This window comes from Engraulis encrasicolus, chromosome 24, assembly GCF_034702125.1.
Source record: "Engraulis encrasicolus isolate BLACKSEA-1 chromosome 24, IST_EnEncr_1.0, whole genome shotgun sequence".
Classification (NCBI taxonomy): domain Eukaryota; kingdom Metazoa; phylum Chordata; class Actinopteri; order Clupeiformes; family Engraulidae; genus Engraulis; species Engraulis encrasicolus.
The window spans coordinates 17,698,528-17,718,219 of NC_085880.1; the positions used below are offsets into that span (position 1 = coordinate 17,698,528).

The 19,692-nt window shown below is 42.9% G+C and overlaps 1 protein-coding gene across 1 annotated transcript in view; it reads left to right on the forward strand.

The window, feature by feature from the left end:
* The window catches only part of adgrb3 (adhesion G protein-coupled receptor B3), a 277,961-nt gene that overhangs the window by 184,808 nt on the left and 73,461 nt on the right, over positions 1–19,692 (forward strand). Inside the window, exons 13-15 of the mRNA XM_063191037.1 lie at positions 3,344–3,419; positions 15,688–15,793; positions 16,608–16,651. Of these exons, the coding sequence (XP_063047107.1) occupies positions 3,344–3,419; positions 15,688–15,793; positions 16,608–16,651 (226 nt within the window). The remainder of the gene's footprint in view (positions 1–3,343; positions 3,420–15,687; positions 15,794–16,607; positions 16,652–19,692) is intronic.

Consider the following 19,692-nt stretch of genomic DNA (forward strand, 5'->3'; position numbering starts at 1 on the left):
AGGATCCTGCCGGATACCAGATCCACTGAATAAGATCCTGCCGGATCCGGAACCGGATACCGGATCCTACAAAAGGGTCGAAACATATAGTCTACTCGCACACGTGGGCCCTTTTTATTACGTTGGCGCAGACTATTTTTTAGACTCATTAGCTTATTGCCACACTGCCTGCAATAGCCGCTTCCAAAGGGATTTCACTCCATGCAGTGATTGGGGTTGTGAAAGACTGAAAAGCCTAAGCTAGACATGCACCAGACCCTGATTTTTAGGTAACATGCCGGATACCGGATCCACTGCTTAAGATCCTGCCGGACCCGGACCCTGTAAAAAAACTCTATTATCCTGACGGATCCGGAACCGGAACCGGATCCGGTGCATCTCTAGAAAATAACAAGTTATTTTAGGCAGCACCATTGAAACCCATTCATCCTCCACTTGTCCGTGATCACCATCAAACTTCAATACCACCTGAAGAACTGAAGTCATTCTGACTGGATAAAGATTATCTGATACTATCAAGCATGATGAAACAATTTCTAAGGAAACTACAATACTTAAAAAGTGCTTGATGCAGCAAAGTGTGTGTAGCACATGCATTTTGATAGTGATGAAAGTGTGAATGGCTGAAACATTTTAAGAACTTGTAACACTCTTGCAACAAGCAGCCCCATCTAAACCAATCTGCTAATCAGTGCCTGGCCTCACCTGAGTAGGGCTGTTATGCCATTATTCAATTACGGGCGTCACCTGCCAAGGGCCTGATGACTCTGGTCACATGGTACTCTTGCACCTGTATATAAATCTCGACTATCAACACTTCAGTTGCTTGCCTGCCTGCTGGCTGGCCTGCATGGCACAGCATAGCACTTGTTTGCCTACAAGCTTGCTTACATGCTTGCACACTTTCCTCTTTGTGAAAGCTTGCTGTATGTGGCATAATTTGTGGCATTGTTGCATATAATGTGCCTGCTGCAAATTAGGCATTGCTTTGAGAGCTAGCTTGTAGTGCTGCATGTTTGCTGTGCTACTTGGTGCAAAATATTTTTTTAAAGACTGACCAATGCTATATTCATCATTGGCTCATCAAGAGATACAGTAAAAAGCCCACCTTGCACACTATCATTGTAACATAGCACTGCGTACTCTGAAATTTTATTCATGCCCACACTTTCAAAGGACCACCGCAAACCATTTTCTCAATACAGCATTGCGCCATAGTATCATGCTCAAGGCACTCCAGTCATGGTGAACGATGGGAGGGTGGGGTGGTAACATGACCAGGGTACCACAGTTATGGAGAATGATGGGTGGGGTGGGAAGTAGCCATGGCCATATTCATGAATACAACTATGACCCAGTATTTGCCTGTCATCACACAGTACAATTCAACTTTTTAACTGAAATGTACTGTTATTTTTCTGTAGAGTACTGTTATTTAACAGTTCAATTGCTGCTGAAAAAAATTTATATACTATTTTTGGTGTGAAATAACAGTAGAATTACAGGTAAATATAATTGCCAGTAACTGCCGTTATTTTGCAGGGAAATTTTCTTAGAGTGTAGCTACTACCTCCCCAGCATACAAACAGCATCTAATGTGGACACACACAAGTCCGATATGAGGAGGAGTGCTGGCGAAAATCACGCAGTCACGCTCGCGATCGCTCAAAATGGCAAACTGAAACAAATTCGATAAGCCAGCGTGTGTGGCCGTGGTGGCGCACTGTGAAATCTGTCCAACCCCTGACCATACTGGATTTGTCACGATGCCATCGTTAGGGGTTTTCTGATGACGGCCGCTAAAGAGGCATCCCTGTGTAATATGAGCCCGTTCAGCAGCATAGAGGAAGGAGGAGGAGAAAAAAGCAGTGACTGGTACTTGGGCACCATTTATATCAAGGGAACATTTCTCAGCAACCGTGTAGCCCCTTAATGCATGCCGTACCTCCTGTGGCACACTGTAATAGACATTGAAAGTTAACTACTATAGTACTACACTACTATGACAGGGCCTTTAGTACAGGGCCTTTAGCACAGGGCCTTTAGTAATACATTACGACTTGGTCATTGCCATTCTGGTAACAGCTAATTTATAATGCTGTGTCTTAAGGGGTTAAAACGATGCCAGATTACAAGCTCTCTCTCTCACTCGCTATACGTATAAATGCCACGATGAGTGCTATGTGCGTTATGCCCCTTTTTGGGGTAACATTTTGGGGGAAAAGCCAATGCAGGTCAATTGGTGGTGTTGGGAAAGAATAAACGAAAGACAAGGGCCTGTAGACTAGTGTTGTTCACGCCCGACATGCCGAAGACGTGTTGTGTTGTCGGCTGTTCAAACAATATTGCCAAACAGCCATGGCTGAAGCATGGACTGTGTTTATGACATTCGGTTTGTTTTCCCCCAAAAATTAGCTTAACACCCATCACGAACAAAGTACCTGGATGGACGTTTACACGTCTCTGTTGCTTTCCTTAATTTTCTCCCTTTTTCCTTATTCTCTCCATCTCTCTGACTCCTGATTCCTCTTTCTGTCCATCTTTCTCCTGTTCTCTCTCTTTCTCGCTAGCTTTCTCTCTCTCTTTCTTATTTCCTCTCTCATGCCAGACTATTTGCTTAATTAGTTTGATCAGTCTTATCTGAAGTGTATCGAAGGAGAAGAAGGAATGGAGAGAGGGTAAAGGAGTGAAGGTAGATTTATGTGTGGTATAAGTCACTCCCCTGTTCACTTGGGTGGACGCCTGGCAAAGAATCCTCACTTTGTGAGAAACGCTTTCGAGACCCTTTCTTTAACAAGGGTCAGCGCACTCTGGCATTTGAGAGGGGATATTTTTCACCGTAAAATAATGTACTCTCTGGATCAATCGTTCAGGGAGGACAACGTTAACGTACGGTATTGCTTAATGCGCTGCTGGCAGAGGAGTTATAAGGGGGTCTTAGCTGGCAAAGACCAGGCCAAAATATACAGCAGTCCTGAGCCAGCAGCAGGCTCGCCCAGATTTAAGTAAAATTCTTCATTTGTTACCTTTTGTTATTTGCCGAAGCGCTGTGTTGTATCGCGCGCGGAACATTGTGCTCCATATTGATTCCAAATTAAAGTGGATGTGGGTAGTTTATCATGAACAGGTTTTATGCTCCCGTTTGGTCCAGTCAAGCATCTCTAACTTTCTAACGTTTTTTTTATTTGTTTTAGCCATTTGTTTGGCTGCTTTTCTGTAGCTTCTTATCCGAGGGATTTAACGTGAAAACAAATGAAGTATTAACAGCATTGTAGCCATTAATGTGAGTGTGTGGATGGGATAAAATGGTTGTAACCAGTCACTTGTTTGCATGTCTCCGCAGATGTGGATGGATCGCCCGTCTTCATTCTGGGAACCGTCCTGTACAAGACCCTGGGCCTCATGCTGCCGTCCCCAAAGTAAGTCTAACGCATACGCCACACAGACACCCACCAAGCAAAGATGCCACATAAACACCAAGCAAAGATGCCACACAGACACCGAACAAAGATGCAACAGACATCAAGCAAAGATGCCAAATACGTAGACACCAAGCAAAGATGCCACGTAGGCGCCAAGCAAAGATGTCACACAGACACCAAGCAAACTTGCCACACAGACACTAAGCAAAGATGCCACACAGACACTAAGCAGAGACTCCACACAGACACCGAGCAAAGATGCCACATACGTAGACGCCAAGCAAATATGCCATAGACACCGAGCAAAGATGCCACACCTTAATTCCCCTCGGGATTAATAAATGATACTCTACTCTAATCTACTCTCTACTCCACACAGACACCAAGCAAAGATGCCACATAAACACCAAGCAAAGATGCCACATACGTAGACACCAAGCAAAGATGCAACACAGACACTAAGCAGAGATTCCACACAGACACCGAGCAAAGAGGCCACATAGACACAGAGTAAAGATGTCACAGAGACACCAAGCAAAGTGAGATGTGATATTTAGTCACAGCTGAACAGCAGATTCGCATGGCAGATGCACATTCATCATGTATTCCAACAATACCACATGTTGTGAATCATGACAGACATACGGCATCTTTTGGTGGTAATTGTTGTGGAGAAGTCTGATTAGGAGAAGCAAAGCAGCACTACGTGCTGTAGACAGATTACTCTAATGACTGAGAGTGAAGTGAAAGCCCAACTGGTAAAACTCCAACTCCCCTTGTCATTGTGAGACAGGACTCCACAGCACACAAGTGAACACTGCACACTGCACACAACGAAATAGCATTTATACCTCACCCGTGCAAGGCGGCAACGCCCCAATGGCGCCCCAGGGGAGCAGAGTGGCGGGACGGTACCATGGGTCATGGAGGGGGATAGGGGGGAGCACTGGTTAATGACTCTAATAGCTAACCGCATTTCGGTCACAAATGCGCTACTGTGTCTATTGTATGTACATTTTGGGATGAACTGTAACGGCATGTAATGTACTTTAAACTCCTGATGGGTGGTGTATATGTGCACTATAGTGGCTACTGAGAGACTGAGAGAGGTCACATTGTGGGCTATAGGGTCTTTCAGGAAGGGGGCCGGTGAAAGCACCCAGAGAGACAGGGTCACAACTAATATTGATGTCGTAATGAAGTTAGTGTAGCACATTTTTACACAGACAAAGACACATGACCGAAGGGCCACAGAGAATCAATGGCCAAAAATATATCCCTTCTTCACACCCCCTCTTTTTCATTAGGATGGTATAATGTGATGTAATAGTTTAATTTCATGGTGTTGATATTTGTTATTCGGCCGCTCTCATATTCATTAAGCCTCACCAGGGGCACTCTCCAAAATACGGTTGATTAATTAATGCCCATGGATTCAAAAAAGGAAAGCACAAAAGCCAACAAGCTTTCTGTGACAAGGAGGGAAAAAGCAGATTACACTTCACTTCAATAATGCATTCAAACTTTAGGGAAATATCATTTCTATCTTTAATACGGAACGGCAGGCAATTATACACTCTCATAAATACAGGTACGGAACTCGTCGCAAGGGGAGTACCATTGCGTCGCAAAAGAGAGGTGACAGATGCACATTGGACGACATTGCAAGAAACTGAACGCACCTCTTTTTTGGGGTACCAATCAAAGCAACACAATGATATTCACAGCAACGAGTTCTGTACCTTTATTTCTGAGAGTGTAGTAGCATGGAAAGGTAGTGAAGGCTGGCTTCACATCTAGGTATCTGTTGTCGTGGTTGCAAAAATAGGAAAGAAGTTGGAATACAGACGGAAACAGAACTGAAAAGAAACAGCAGTCAGTCAAAGTACACACAACAGACAAATACGTTGAAAAAGTCCCCACTGCAGTAATTGTAGTATTCTAGATAAACAAGTCGTAATGTGGCGGTTATAACACTACACCCAACAGAATGGATCTCCTAAATGGGTTGTTAGCGAAGAGCAGGCCCAGGTAATGTGTTGCGATTTTGCCAGCCATACCGCTCTTCCCCTGTCGCTATTCATTTCAAGCAGTCAGTTTAAAGGGCAGACCTTATCACAGAAGTAAGTAAGCATTTCACTCTTAATCTATCACCACTTTGTTGTGAGCACAAGCTGCCCAACGTGATTAGTTGTCTTTAAAGGTTAAATCCTGTCTTACAATCATTATTTGTTTGCGTAGCGCAGTTTTAACCACTTGGATTTATTTTGATTCTATGCATGAAGCGAAAGTTAAACTTGAAGTCTAAGTTTAGCCAGGAGCAAAAGGTTTTTCGTACCTCGTATTTTCATACAAAAAATACAAGAACACTCACAACAACAAAAGCAGACACATACATAAGGGTACACATCGAGTCCAGTGTTCTAAACCTGTGTAAAGTAGTATAAAACCAGTATAAAATACAGTTGTTAGGAATGTTTTTGGTGTGTTCACGCATACAACAATACAACTAAAGACACAAAACTAGAGAAAAACAGGGGATACATAAATAAATACCCTGTAAGCAGGGAATGACATATACAAACATAGGAGACATTGAAAAGTGCAATGGAATATGCATGGGTTGTACAGAATTTTAGTAACATTGCGCAAAGTAAACAGGAGAGGTGTGTCTGGGTCTTCAGCAATCGGATGGCACGTTAATGAAGAATAACGAAGAAGGAAGATGATGAGGAAGGACAGGTCGCGGCGGAGGAGAAAAACAACGTCTGTGGCTGATGTCATTTGCAAGACATGCAATGTCAACTTTGGCTAATGAGAGCAGCCTGTGTGTACACAGTGCAGGGAAGTCAACAGGGGGGGACTAAGGGGCCCGTTGTCCCGGGACCAGGGAGAGAAGGGGCCAATCAGAATAGGGTCCCCATTACATTGTATGTATTGAGTGGGGGGGCCCTTTCAGATGACCTGGTCCCGGGCCTGGCCAAAGCTGTCAGCGGCCCTGACACAGTGGCACCCATGCACACAGAAAAGCATATCAATAATCCAACAGCTTTCAGCATCACACCTCAAGAGGGAGTATCCTAAAATAGACCCCTACTGTAGCAGAATTTAAAAAAACCAACGACGACTAGCAAAACACAGTCCCTAACAGTGGATGTAAAATGGTGGACATAAACAGAGAGATCAACATAGATTCACTCTGTTAAAAGATCCCAGTAAAATAAGATTTTGTGTAAATAAGTAAACCGAAAGCTACCGGTAATAATTCTTGATGTGCTTAGTTTGACGTAGTATTGGCCAAGGTCAAGATGCAGGCACTGTTTACATTACGGTCGTTTACCATTTTGTGGCATGTATACAAAAATGTACTAAGAATATTAAGCGATAAGCATCCACATAAACTCGTATTAGGTTACAGTAAGCGTATATGTGAGCCTATGATTCCCTCTCCGCGTGTGTGGGTGAGAACATGCATGCGTACATGCATAGCCTACTACGTGCATTTATCTTTTAGTGTTCGCTTGTTTGTTGTACACAAGAAAGCTGCAAGGGACCCCCCTTGGCCTTGGCTTTGGTGTGCTGGGCAGTTCAATGGTAGATGGGTGACGCAAAGGCTCCATATATTTCTACAGCAAAGGCTCCATACTGTACTATATTTCTACAGCAAAGGCTCCATATATTTCTACAGCAAAGGCTGCATATATTTCTCCTGGTGGCTCTTGCTCCCTCAGATGGGTGAAAGCAAAGGCTCCATAGGTACAGTATGTACAGTATATGTATAGCAAAGGCTCCATAGGTTTTCCTATAGCAAAGTGTCCATAGGTACATCAGAGTACGCTGCTTGAGGCTCATTCTCCCTTGCAGTACCGTATAGTAGTGCACTTACTCTCCCGGAGGCCCTGGGGAGGCAGACTGGAGACTGGAGACTGGAGACGGAGGCAGACCTTGCAGGACAATGCCTAGAGTGCACCTGAGCTGTCACTCTTCATTTCTCTCTTTCTCTGTCTCTGTTTCTGTCTCTCTTCTCCCTTTCTCTCTTTTCTTTTTCTTTGTCTCCTTTTGTGCTTCTAGCGTTGGGCTGCTGCAGTGACCCTCCTGCAGTGTTTGTCTCAAAGGGATACAAGCTCCCAGGGGAGAAAGAGAAGAAAAGGGAGAAAAGTCCAAAAAAATAAAGATAGAAAAGAGAGAGAAAAAAAGAAGTCATACCAGGCAAAGATTGTGTGTGTTCTCTGACCTTAAAACTGCCAGCTCTTTAGCAGTTTTAAAGGAGAGAGATATGGCAGGGACCAGCAGTGCGCCTTTCATGCACTTGCATTGAAGGTTTTTTTTTTGTGTGTGTGGAACTGGTAGAAAGGAAGTACAGAAGCACTTTCAGGTTTGAAGGGAAACTTGCTACAGGTTGTACCTACAGGAGGCTAGACTTGGCAGGGGAGACTGAGAGATGAGTGTCGGTGAGTGTGTGTTGTGTGTATGTCTGAGAGATTGACAACCACACATGCAGGGGTGCATTTCTCTAAACCATACTTGCTAACCACATTAGCTATTTTGTTGTTGGCAATGTAATTTCTCATGGGCAACTATGGAAGTTGCTACATGGCCAGCAACTACGCTTTGGAGAAACGTACAGAGTTGTATAAAGTAGAAGTAGAAGTACTTTTACAAATGTAATTACAGCACTAGCAGTTGAAACTAGAGTTGAAACTATCTAATAGTATACTACTAGTTTTGTAATTACATCTGACAGAGTACTTCTACTTCTACTTAAAACAACCCTTCACACATGCCATTTCAAACACATTTGTTCTAAAGAGTGGAAAAAAGATTAATGCATGTGCAGTCGTACGGTTATAGTTTTTAACCCATTGAGGTCTAAGTGCCCTTGAGAGGGCAATTTGACATGTCTCTAAAAACAAATCTGTAACTCTGTGAGTTTTTGTCATTGAAACACATAAGTTACACCATTAGAAACCTCAGACCTTCCAGATTTCATATATATATATATTTAATAAATTATATAGCTGGCCCAATTTAAAGAAAGTGAAAAGAAATCTTCGCATATTCTGTACTCTCTGCCTGTAGCAGCCACACCTATAGCTATTCACATGTAAAGTACCAGTGCTTGAGTGGCTATTCAGAGGTGACAACACGCCCCTTTCAGGTAGGGTAAACACAGCAGACGTAGAGTGACAGGGGGGTTGGGGCTATCAGAGCACATGGGGATTGACAGGGGGGTGTGGGCCATTAGAGGTTTTTCACACCTATCTCATTAGTATTCAAATGAGACAGGCAGTGGCAGTGACATAGTCATTCTTTTTTGCATTTTGTATGAAAACAACAAAACATTTCTAAATGCCCTTTTCACTTTTATGCTGCCAACACATTTGTTTACAAGATTCAAACTTCAAAAGTCTTGGCTAGATATATTTATTGTGTGTTTTCTTGAACTTTTTGAAGACGTCTGAACCCTGTTTTTTGTACAGTTGTGTTTATACTCAATTTAAATAAAACATGTTTGTATGACATCCAATTTTTTTTTTCAGATTATTTCTTGTCAGGCTTTTCACAATACAACCATATATTCCACTTTTGCATAGATGCTTACTGTTAGCTGAAAATACTTGAAAATGTCAGGGTGGTGCAAGCAGCCTAAAAGCCTCTGAAAGGCCTTAGACCTCAGAGGGTTAAATGTGCATTTGAATTAAAAATGAGACAAATTAATTTAATGACTAATTGATGTAATTGCTTTGTCGGTGGTTAAGAATAGCACTGCAGTGTATGGGGAATGCTTCAGAGACAGGAAATACGGTATGTATCTTTGAGAGCCTATAGTATATGAAAAAAATCCCTCATGGAGATTAGAAGGCTTTTGTTCAAGAACACATTATCCAAAAGAAGGAAGTGTCATCCATTTTCTGTACAGGTATGAACTTTGGGACTTTGACACTGCAGAGAACGTATGGTATGGACCAGAATGAAATAATCAAAAGACAAACGTGGCAGTGTCAGGAGAGGTTAGCAGGAGGATTTCTCTCTGCCACATTCGACAGGTGCCATCGGGATGATGAAAGAGCAAAGCGTCTAGCGTTCTCTTTTCATATTCTAGGTGTTTGGCTGGAACAGCCATATATATATATATATTACATACACTGTACGGTGAATCCTGCAAGGGATGGATGGGGATTCTGGGGCTGTGCCTATGCTCGATCTTGATGTCTCGGATCAAATGGACTGTGAAATCAGCCCCAGAGTGGGCTTTTTGTGACAAATGTGTCTGTGGAAATGTTCTTTCTCTCTCCGCTGTTGCAATCTTTCGCTTTCACTCGCTTGCTCTCTTTTTCTCTTTCTCTTTCTCTTTCTCTTTCTATTTCTCTTTCTCTTTCTCTTTCTCTTTCTCTTTCTCTTTCTATGTATGTCCATGTCTATGTTTATGTCTATGTCTATGTCTATGTCTATCTCTCTCTCTCTCTCTCTCTCTCTCTCTCTCCTCACAGAACAGCGTAAAATGAAATCGTGCATATTTAATGTGCACATAGGATTTGACCGCATCGCATTACCCCCAAACATGATTGACAAGCAGGGGGAGTTTACGTTACGGCATTCCAGTCAGAGCAAACTATTTCCCCATTAGACTGTCCCGTCCCCCCCGGAGGAAGTAGAGGAGAGGTGTTATGATGTTATGCAGCGGTATAATTACCTCCATCAGCCCGGCGTAATTGGTGGCAGATGCAGCCACCTGAGCAAGATGAAAGTCCTGTCAAGTGGCACTGCTCGGCTTTTCTCTTTTTTTTCTTCTTTGTTTTGTTTTGCTTTGTTTTGTTTTCGTTTTTTAAAACCCCTCTTCGTTTTTACTTTTTTTTCCCAAAGTGTAGTGATTGAATAATTTACTAAATGGCCTAAAATTACTGTTATGGAGCTGTGAGTACCACTTAACCAAGGCCTCCAATAGCACTCCACTGCAACAACAGTTGGCTGATTTGCATAGAGAAGGGCACCAGAAGTGATGTGGATGCATGCGGGGATGGTGTCTTTGTCCTGCTTTGCCCCGCAGGAGGAGTGGGCAGAAAACAAACACACAACCAGAAGACAACCACCCAACTCCTCTCACACATACAGTACACACAACCTCGACACAGAATAGCGTATACCGGTACATACATGCACTGCCATAACACAACCACCTCCTCCCCTCACATATACAGTACAGTGCACATTGGCTACGTTCACATGATGTTTTTAATTCGAAATGAATAATTGAAGTGTTTACATGACGCTTTCAAAGCGGAATTAAACTTAAAATTAAAGTGAGTTAATTTTGAATTAAATGTCTCATGTAAACGTAGCCACTGTCGCCTGATAGAATACACATGTGCAACCAGTACACAACAACAGACATAACACAACCACCTCCTCCCCTCACATATACGCCTGCAGTACAGTGCACACCTCCTGTTAGAATACACATGTGCAAGTTGCAGGGCTCTAAATGAACACCAGCCAACCGGCAAAATGCTGGTGACATTTCAGTTCAGCTGGTAGAAAATATCAACTGACTAGACACTTTGACCCATTAGTGAGTGTGTGTTTGGCTAGTAAAATTATCATCTGCTAGCCATTTTGTCTGGTGATGAAATATGTGCCTCTTTTCCACAGCTGGTTTTCTGGTAGGCCTACAGCTCCACACAGCGCAACTCGGCTTTTTGCTTTTTGAATAGGCATGACATAGCTCAATTTTAGAGCAAAAAGTGGTGGCTGACTCGCGCTTTGTCGAGCTGTAGGCCTAACAGAAAACCTGCAGTGGAAAAGCGGCATTAGAGTTCCGTGTGCAACCAATACACAACCACAACCAATACACAAACACCTCCTCCCCTCACATATTACATTTTTCCGTACACACAATGTTGAGATAGACCGGTCCGAGCCGGGACATAATCGCAACGTTTTCCTGTCAAGGTTTTCTCAATGGATTCTTGTACTTTGGACCATACCGATCAAAATAAGCTTTTGCGCCGTCAAAAAAGTTGTCCGGAATCCAAGATGGCCGCCAGAAATTAAATATGGCCACCAGAATACCTAAAACCAGTCCTATGTTGGAGGAAATTGTTCAAAGATCACTTTCTTTGGCCTAAGTTGGAGATTTATGGTGACTGAAATAATATTCTGTGGCTTAGAGATCATTATCTCATTGTGCAAATCCAAGATGGCTGCCAAAAGAGGTCACCTATGCTAAAAACTGTCATATCTCCTGATGGAAAAGGGCTACAACCATAATTATGGGGTCTATTCATATGTTTCCATGGTCTGTGAATCCATTTCTGCATGTATTTTGTGAATCTGACCATTTGTTCAATTTTGCAAATCCAAGATGGCCGCCAAATGTGTTCCCCTCAACCACAAACTGTCTTATGTTCGGATCTAGAAGGGCCACAACTATAATTCTGGTGCTTATTCATGTTTCCAATGTCTATAAATGTATTTATGCAGGTGGGCTGCAAATTGAATCATTAAGTCTGTTAGAAAATCCAAAATGGCCGACAATTCCAGTACCTCTGCTGTGGTGAAACAGTCAAAGACTTGACACAGTATGACATTTCATTTGTAGTCCAGAAACATAGATGCATTTTACAAATATTCTGTTGCTATCAAATTATTAACCAGCATACTCTGGTCTACTCATAGGTTTCCATGGTCTATGAATCCATTTATGGCAGCATTTTGGATTGGATTCAGACTTGATAAACAGCAATTATGAAATTTTATTTGTAGGCTAGGGATATAGATGAATGAATTCAGTGGCGATCAAATCATTTGGCATGACTGTGTATTTTGTGGCATAACAAATCATAACAAATTATGCTGCCTCCGCTGTGGGGAAACTGTCAAGACTTGTTACACAGCAATTTTCGTTTGATTTTATTTGTAATCTATAGGGTACAGATGAATGATTACATTTTATATGTCACACTTGTTGTTTTTTCTCTCTTAAGTCTTTGAATGTTTGGAGCCAAAGTCTCTAAATTTCAGTTATGCTCAAAACAGCACTGTCTTTGGAAACTCAAAAATGTTCTGTATATGTAAGAATATATTTTTGATAACTGAACTTTCTTCTGTGCATCCTAAATTAATATTTTACTGCACTTTCAGTTTGCTATTATCGGTGGAACAATGAACTCAGAAGTTTATCGAGATATTTTACAGAAAAAAGTGAGGTAGTCTGTCACACAGTTGAAGCACACAAGGGAATGGGTCCTGAAATGTGACAACAACCCATACTTTAGAAGCAAATCGACTTTAGAATGGCTTCATAATAATGAAATACACATTCTGGAATAGCCCAGTCAAAGCCCTGACAAAAAAAACAATTGAGATTATATGGCATGAAGTCAAGAAAGCTATGCACTCCAGACATCCCACAAAACTTGCTAACGAGAGGCAGTTTTCTAAAGAAGAGGGACACCAGATACATCCAGATTGCTTTGTTAATCTGATCTGCAACTACAGGAAACATCTGGTTGAGGTTATTGCGACTATCTTAGGGTTAAAACCTATTGAATGCAAGGGTGTACTTACTTATGCCTTGCTGTCCTGTGAATCTTCAAATCTTATGGCCAATGAAAATATGAAAACTTGTAAATGTTTGGGTTGAATTAGTTAAAGCAGACTCTGGTTGTTCCTTCTCGTGATTTCCGGGAAGATCAGACCATGTTTTATGACCAATTTTGACAGAAAGGTAAGAAATTTCAAAGGGTGTACAAACTTTTTCCTGGGACTGTATATCCATAGACTACAAATCAAATATCATACTTGCTACATAGCGTGCATATGGCCATTCCTCAAAGTTGAGGTGGTGGCGTTGTCTGCCATTTAGAATTTTCTTTCAGGAGTCGGATTCACAAAATACCTACAGAAATTGATTCAGGGACCATGAAAATATATTGAAAACGCCCTAGAATTCCAAACACTATTCGTAGAACAGGAGATATCCTACTTCATAGGGCCACGTCTGGCAGTCATCTTGGATTCGGACGATGAAAGTACTGGTTAATGATTTACGAGTCACAGAATATTAATAAAATACATTATTTTTTCTGAATTCACTCATCTACAGTATATCACTTGACTACAATGCATATTTTATTCTTGCTGTGTAGCCAATCTTTCACAGTTTCCCTGAAGTGGAGGTGGCTGCATTGTTCGCCATTTTGGATTTTCTGATAGAACAAATGGCGAGATTCACAAAATACATGCAGAAATGGATTCACAGACCATGGAAACATGAATAGACACCAGAATTATAGTTTTGGCCCTTCTAGATCAGGACATAATACAGTTTGTGGTTGAGGGGAACACATTTGGCGGCCATCTTGGATTTGCACAATTAAACAAATGGTCAGATTCACAAAATACATGCAGAAATTGATTCACAGACCATGGAAACATATGAATAGACACCAGAATTATAGTTGTAGCCCTTTTCGATCGGGAGATATGACAATTTTTAGTATATTGGACCACTTTGGCAGCCATCTTGGATTTGCAACATGAGATAATGATCTCTAAGCCACAGAATATTATTTCAGTCACCATAAATCTCCAACTTAGGCCAAAGAAAGTGATCTTTGAACAATTTCCTCCAACATATGATTGGTTTTAGGCATTCTGGTGGCCATATTTAATTTCTGGCGGCCATCTTGGATTCCGGACAACTTTTTTGACGGCGCAAAAGCTTATTTTGATCGGTATGGTCCAACGTACAAGAATCCATTGAGAAAACCTTGACAGGAAAACTTTGCGATTATGTCCCGGCTCGGCCCGGTCTAAGATACAGAATACTATACAGATATGCACAGCCATGACACAACCCCCCTTTCTACACACACAAGCTTTACACACAACCTCCAGACAGAGTACATACTACAGACATGCACATCCAGAAGACAACCAACCCTCCTGCACAGCCAACCCTACAATACACACACTCTGCAGACCTCCGGACAGAATACATACATTACATTACATATGTACACACATGCACAGCCATATACAACCACCCCCTACTGTATACACAAACTCAAGACACAATATATATACACAGACAGTCGCAAGACCAAACATGCATGCATAGAATCAATGTTCTCTCTCCCTCTCTCTCTCTCTCTCTCTCTCTCTCTCTCTCTCTCTCTCTCTCTCTCTCTCTCTCTCTCTCTCTCTCTCTCTCTCTCTCTCTCTCTCTCTTGCTGTCTCTCTACACAAACACACACGCACGTACACACACACACACACACACACACACACACACACACACACACACACACACACACACACACACACACACACACACACACACACACACACACACACACACACACACACACACACACACACACACAGAAATCGCAATTTCTAGGCGGCGTAGAATGGGATATTCAGTCATTCACAAATCAATTGCTGCCGTGGAGGTCAACGTAAGGCATTTCTCCCAGTGTGTGTGTCTGTGTGTGTCTGTCTGTGTGTGTGTGTGTGTGTGTGTGTGTGTGTGTGTGTGTGTGTGTGTGTGTGTGTGTGTGTGTGTGTGTGTGTGTGTGTGTCTGTGTCCATGGATCTGTGTGTGTGTGTGTCTCTGTGTGTGTGTGTGTGTGTGTGTGTGTGTGTGTGTGTGTGTGTGTGTGTGTGTGTGTGTGTGTCTGTGTCCGTATCTGTGTGTGTGTGTGTGTGTGTGTGTGTGTGTGTGTGTGTACCGGTATGTCGTGTGTGTGTGTGTGCGTCTGTGTCTGTGTCTGTGTCTGTATCTGCGTGTACCGGTGTGTCGGTGTGTCGGTGTGTGAGTACTGGTGTGTGTGTGTACGGGTGTGAGTACGGAAAAAAAAACACATTTTGTAAGTGATAAATATAGATGGCCGGAATACACCTTCAGAATGGAGTCTCACCTGACATAATTTAAGGGCTGACATATAAACTGACCTTGTTGGAATAAAAACTGCATAATGTTTATTTCATTTAGTTGACTGTCAATTCATCATATATTGTTTTTAGGTTTTTATTTGTATATTGTATGTGCTATCTACTGTATGTGGTACGTAAGAGAGAAGCATAATTTCAGTTTCATGACCTGTGCATATTACGAACCTCACAATAAGGCTGTCTTGACTTGATTTGACTTGTACCAGTTCATGTGTTTGTTTGGATGTTTGATGTGGTTTATGTGGTTATGCTTGATATGTGTGATGTGCATTTTGTCTGACGTGTCGTTGGTGTATTTCCTCCTCAGGAATAACACCGCTGTGAACTCTAAGGTCATCGCTGTCACGGTGCGCCCGGAGCCCAAGGTCATCGCAGACGTGTACTTGGAGATCGAGCTCGCCCACCTGGCCAATGTAAGCAGAGACGCATGCAGCACGGCATAGTAGTGCTAGATGGGAAATACAGTATACTCCAAGCACAGAATAGTACACTGGCGTAACGCAAGTACTTCAGGCCCCCCTGCAAGCTACCAAGAATGGGCCCCGGAACGAAAAAAGAAGGGCCTAATATCATGTAAAGGGTGCCCGTTTCTTCAGGTCAAGGGGCCACGTGGGCCCCTCGCCTCATATGGGCCCCCCCGGCCTTGCGGGGGCTGCGGGGGAAGGGGGTATACTTCACGGCCCTGGCATATTATTAAATCGATCAATCAATCAATCAATCAAAATTACTTATATAGCACATTATTACACATAAAGGGGGTACTATATGTTTTCATTTCAGTCTTCTTTGCTTTTTTTCCTGAGAAAATGCTACGGATCAGTGTTTAACTCCAAAAAGGGAGCTGGTCAGAGTTCGCCCGAGGCTTTGTAACTTGGCTGAGCGAGCCCATATGTTGCAGCCACATTAATCAATGCAGAAGAGAGAGCCGTTAGTTCAATAATTAATTTGTGGCTGCTCAGAGTGGTCCAGTTTTCAGGTGTCTGAATGGCAACACAGTGCTAGATAAGGTTAGATAAGGACAAGACATGCTTTGCAGCTGGTTTGAAATAATGTCATTGATAAGACAGAGACAGGCCACTGAATATGATGTGGACTCTGCTTTGCTCAGCACTAAACCACAATTAACAAGGCCTGGGTCATCATTCATCATAATGTCTTGTTGATATGCTCTTTTTTCTGATGTTTTAACATTCATTTTGCACATTTTTCTTTTTATTTCTCTCTCAGGGAACATTGAATCCTTTCTGTGCATCGTGGGATACCACCATCATGTAAGTACAGCCATCTTCCTTCCTTTACTCCGCATGTCCTGTACTGTAGCTCGGTATCCATGGAAACCCACGCATGGCAACTAATGTGTCACATGTTTCTAGGCAGAATAGACCGTGCTGTTTATTGTGAGTGCATTGTGTGTCATAATAACAGTCTCTTGCTATTTCCTTGTGGAATTCTGGAAAGCCCATTTGCGTGCGTCCTTGTCATTTCGCGTCAAGCCAATTTGGTTTACCCAACTCTAGATTGATGTGTTTGGTTTGTAACATGACCATCTTTATTTGCGTAGTCCGGATAAACATGCACTTATATTTGAAGCATTCTTGTTAGCAGGTGTCAAAATAAACATACGGTATGTTAAGATTACGAGCAGTCTTGTTAGCAGGTGTCTGATGTGGCTTTTTATGTCCTTCACATAGTCTTGTGCTTGGAAGCCGTAGCATAAGCTGACGGGGTGAACCAGCAAATCCTGGTGCTAGGAATAAAGGGAGCTAAATCCTTTGCACCTAATAGATTTCAACATGACTTCACAAAAAAAATGGATCAGCTATGACGTGCTTTTGCAGTTTACAAGGGCAGTCCTGTTTCATGTACGGCCCTGGTTGAACACAAATTAAGAGTATTCGTTGTTTATGCATCGCGAATGCAAGTGCTTTTTTTATCGCTCGCACATCTTGGTGTTGTTCATCTTTGGTGTTCCCTAATCTATCAAACAAACAGCATTGGTTCGGTAAATTCCCCACAGCCCTCCAGACTGCAATTAACACCTTTTCACACTGCTGCTGCTGCTGCTGCTGCTGCTGCTGTTGCTGTTGCTGCTGTTGTGGTATTGACAGGCAGGGGCCCCAGTGGTCTCCACCACTAGCTCTGTGTAACCAGGAGTCAGGATCAGATCAGGCCCCCTACCACACATCTAGAGCTGAGAGCTGGGCAGGGGAGCTCTTTAGCACAGACCAGGCCCAGGGCCAGATTAACGCGCAGGCTAGATGGCTGTAGCCTAGGAGCAGTGTCTCCCAACCTTTTTGGTCTCATGTACCCCCCAAGCCTTTTCCTTATGCCATGGGTACCCCCAAACTCATGTAACTCGCTTTTTCTATTCCAGTGTGACGATGCTCCATGCATTTTTTTAAATTACATTCCTCCAAGTACCCCCCTACAGTGTGCTTGCGTATCCCTAGTGGTACACCTACCCCTGGTTGGGAAACACTGGCCTAGGGGCCCCGGGCGATCTTAATACGGCCCTGCTCAGCCTAGACCTGGGTTAATGGAGTAGCCCTGTTTGCCTGGACTTGCCCTATGCTGCCAATGTTGCCAGATTGGGCGATTGGGCTACTTGGGAGGACCGTCTACGGGTAAAAACGGGAAAAATTGGCGTTTTTCTTTCTGCAGTTTTGGGCCCATAGAAATCAATGCGATTTGCTGAAATTGGGCGGAATTTAGCGCATTTTGGCGTTTTTTGAGAACCTTTTGGGCAGGATTTGATCAGACACATCTGGAAACACGTCGGCACCTGTTCTGGCAGTGGAGTGGACTGAAGAGTGAAAATTAAAGTGAAAGCCCACCTGGGAAACTCCAAACTCCCGTCGTCATTGTGGCACAGCACTCCACGGCACGTAAGTGCACACTGCACACAACAAAACTGCATTTATACCTCACCCGTGCAAGGGGGCAACCCCCCCAATGCCACCCCAAGGGAGTAGTATGCCGGGACGGTTCCATACTCCGGGTACCTCAGTCATAGAGGAGGATATGGGAGAGCACTGGTTAATTACTCCCCCCACCAACCTGGCGGGTCGGGAGTCGAACCGGCCACCTTTGGGGTAAAAGTCTGACGCGCTAACCGCTTACACATGACTGCCCTTTAGCACAGCACAGCCCAGTCCTGCGCTAGTGGAATGTACTGTGAGCAACAAACAAATTCAGGTCTACAACCATTGAAAAATGACAACTGTTTTGCGTTGTGTGCTATCATCAGCGTGACAGTAAAGCTCCGCAATCCAAACTAAGCTATGCTATGCTGCCTAGCTAGCATATTTTGAGACGTTAAGACCGAAAATGGTCTTCATTACACCTCCTTTATCTTGTGACAAAGCCATATGGTCCAAATGTGTCCCATTTTAGGGATATTGCTCTGTCAAATCTGCAGTAACTACAATATCCAACCTAGTGCCAAGGCTTTGAACTCATTTTTTTATCAGTTTCAATAATGGCGTAGTTACCGCACTTTGTCTTTGTAGAGCAATAAGTGCTGGGTTGAATGATGCCACAGATTGCACCAACAGCACTGATCTTATCTTGTCATTGTAACAAAAAAAGCATTAGCCATGGATTACATGCACTAGCTGTATGTTGTCTACAATAGTTAAAGGGGATGAGATGAACAAAATCATTTAAAAGACGTGAGTCTGCAGAACAACTTCATTAGTGTTGGTGTGCTGGTGGAAAATTACCCTGAGGGACAGAAGGTTGAAAATAATCCCTTCATTAAATCCTTAAATCATGAAATATGCTGCTGCAGCGGTATATTGTGTTTTTTAGGGGCCCCCACCCATAACCATGAGGCTTTCAATCTTATCGCAACCGCATGTCAATGCAGCAACCCCCACCTCCCCCCCACCATTTGTCACGGCAACACGAATCACACAGTTTAAATAAGAAGTTGTGTCAAATGACAATCTCAACGCTGTAATTTCATCTTTCTTCCTTTATTTCCTTCACAGCGAAGGAGAGAAAGCAAGGACGGAAGAAAGGAAAAAAGAGAGAAAGAAAGAAAAAAAGAAAGAAAGAAAGAAAGGAAAAAAGAGAGAAAGAAAGAAAAAAAGAAAGAAAGAAAGAAAGAGGGAAAATGTGGGCTTTTTTGAAAGGCTTGCCTGTTTCGCAAATTGAATATGGCTGCTATTTAATCTTAATAACGCTCAAATATGAAAATTGCTCTGCGCTGCCGCAGCTGTCTGACCATACAGCGCCCCTGTCTCGGTCTCTCCCTCCCTCCTTCCACTGGCAGATAAGAAAATAGAGAAAGCATATTCTCCAAACTCAA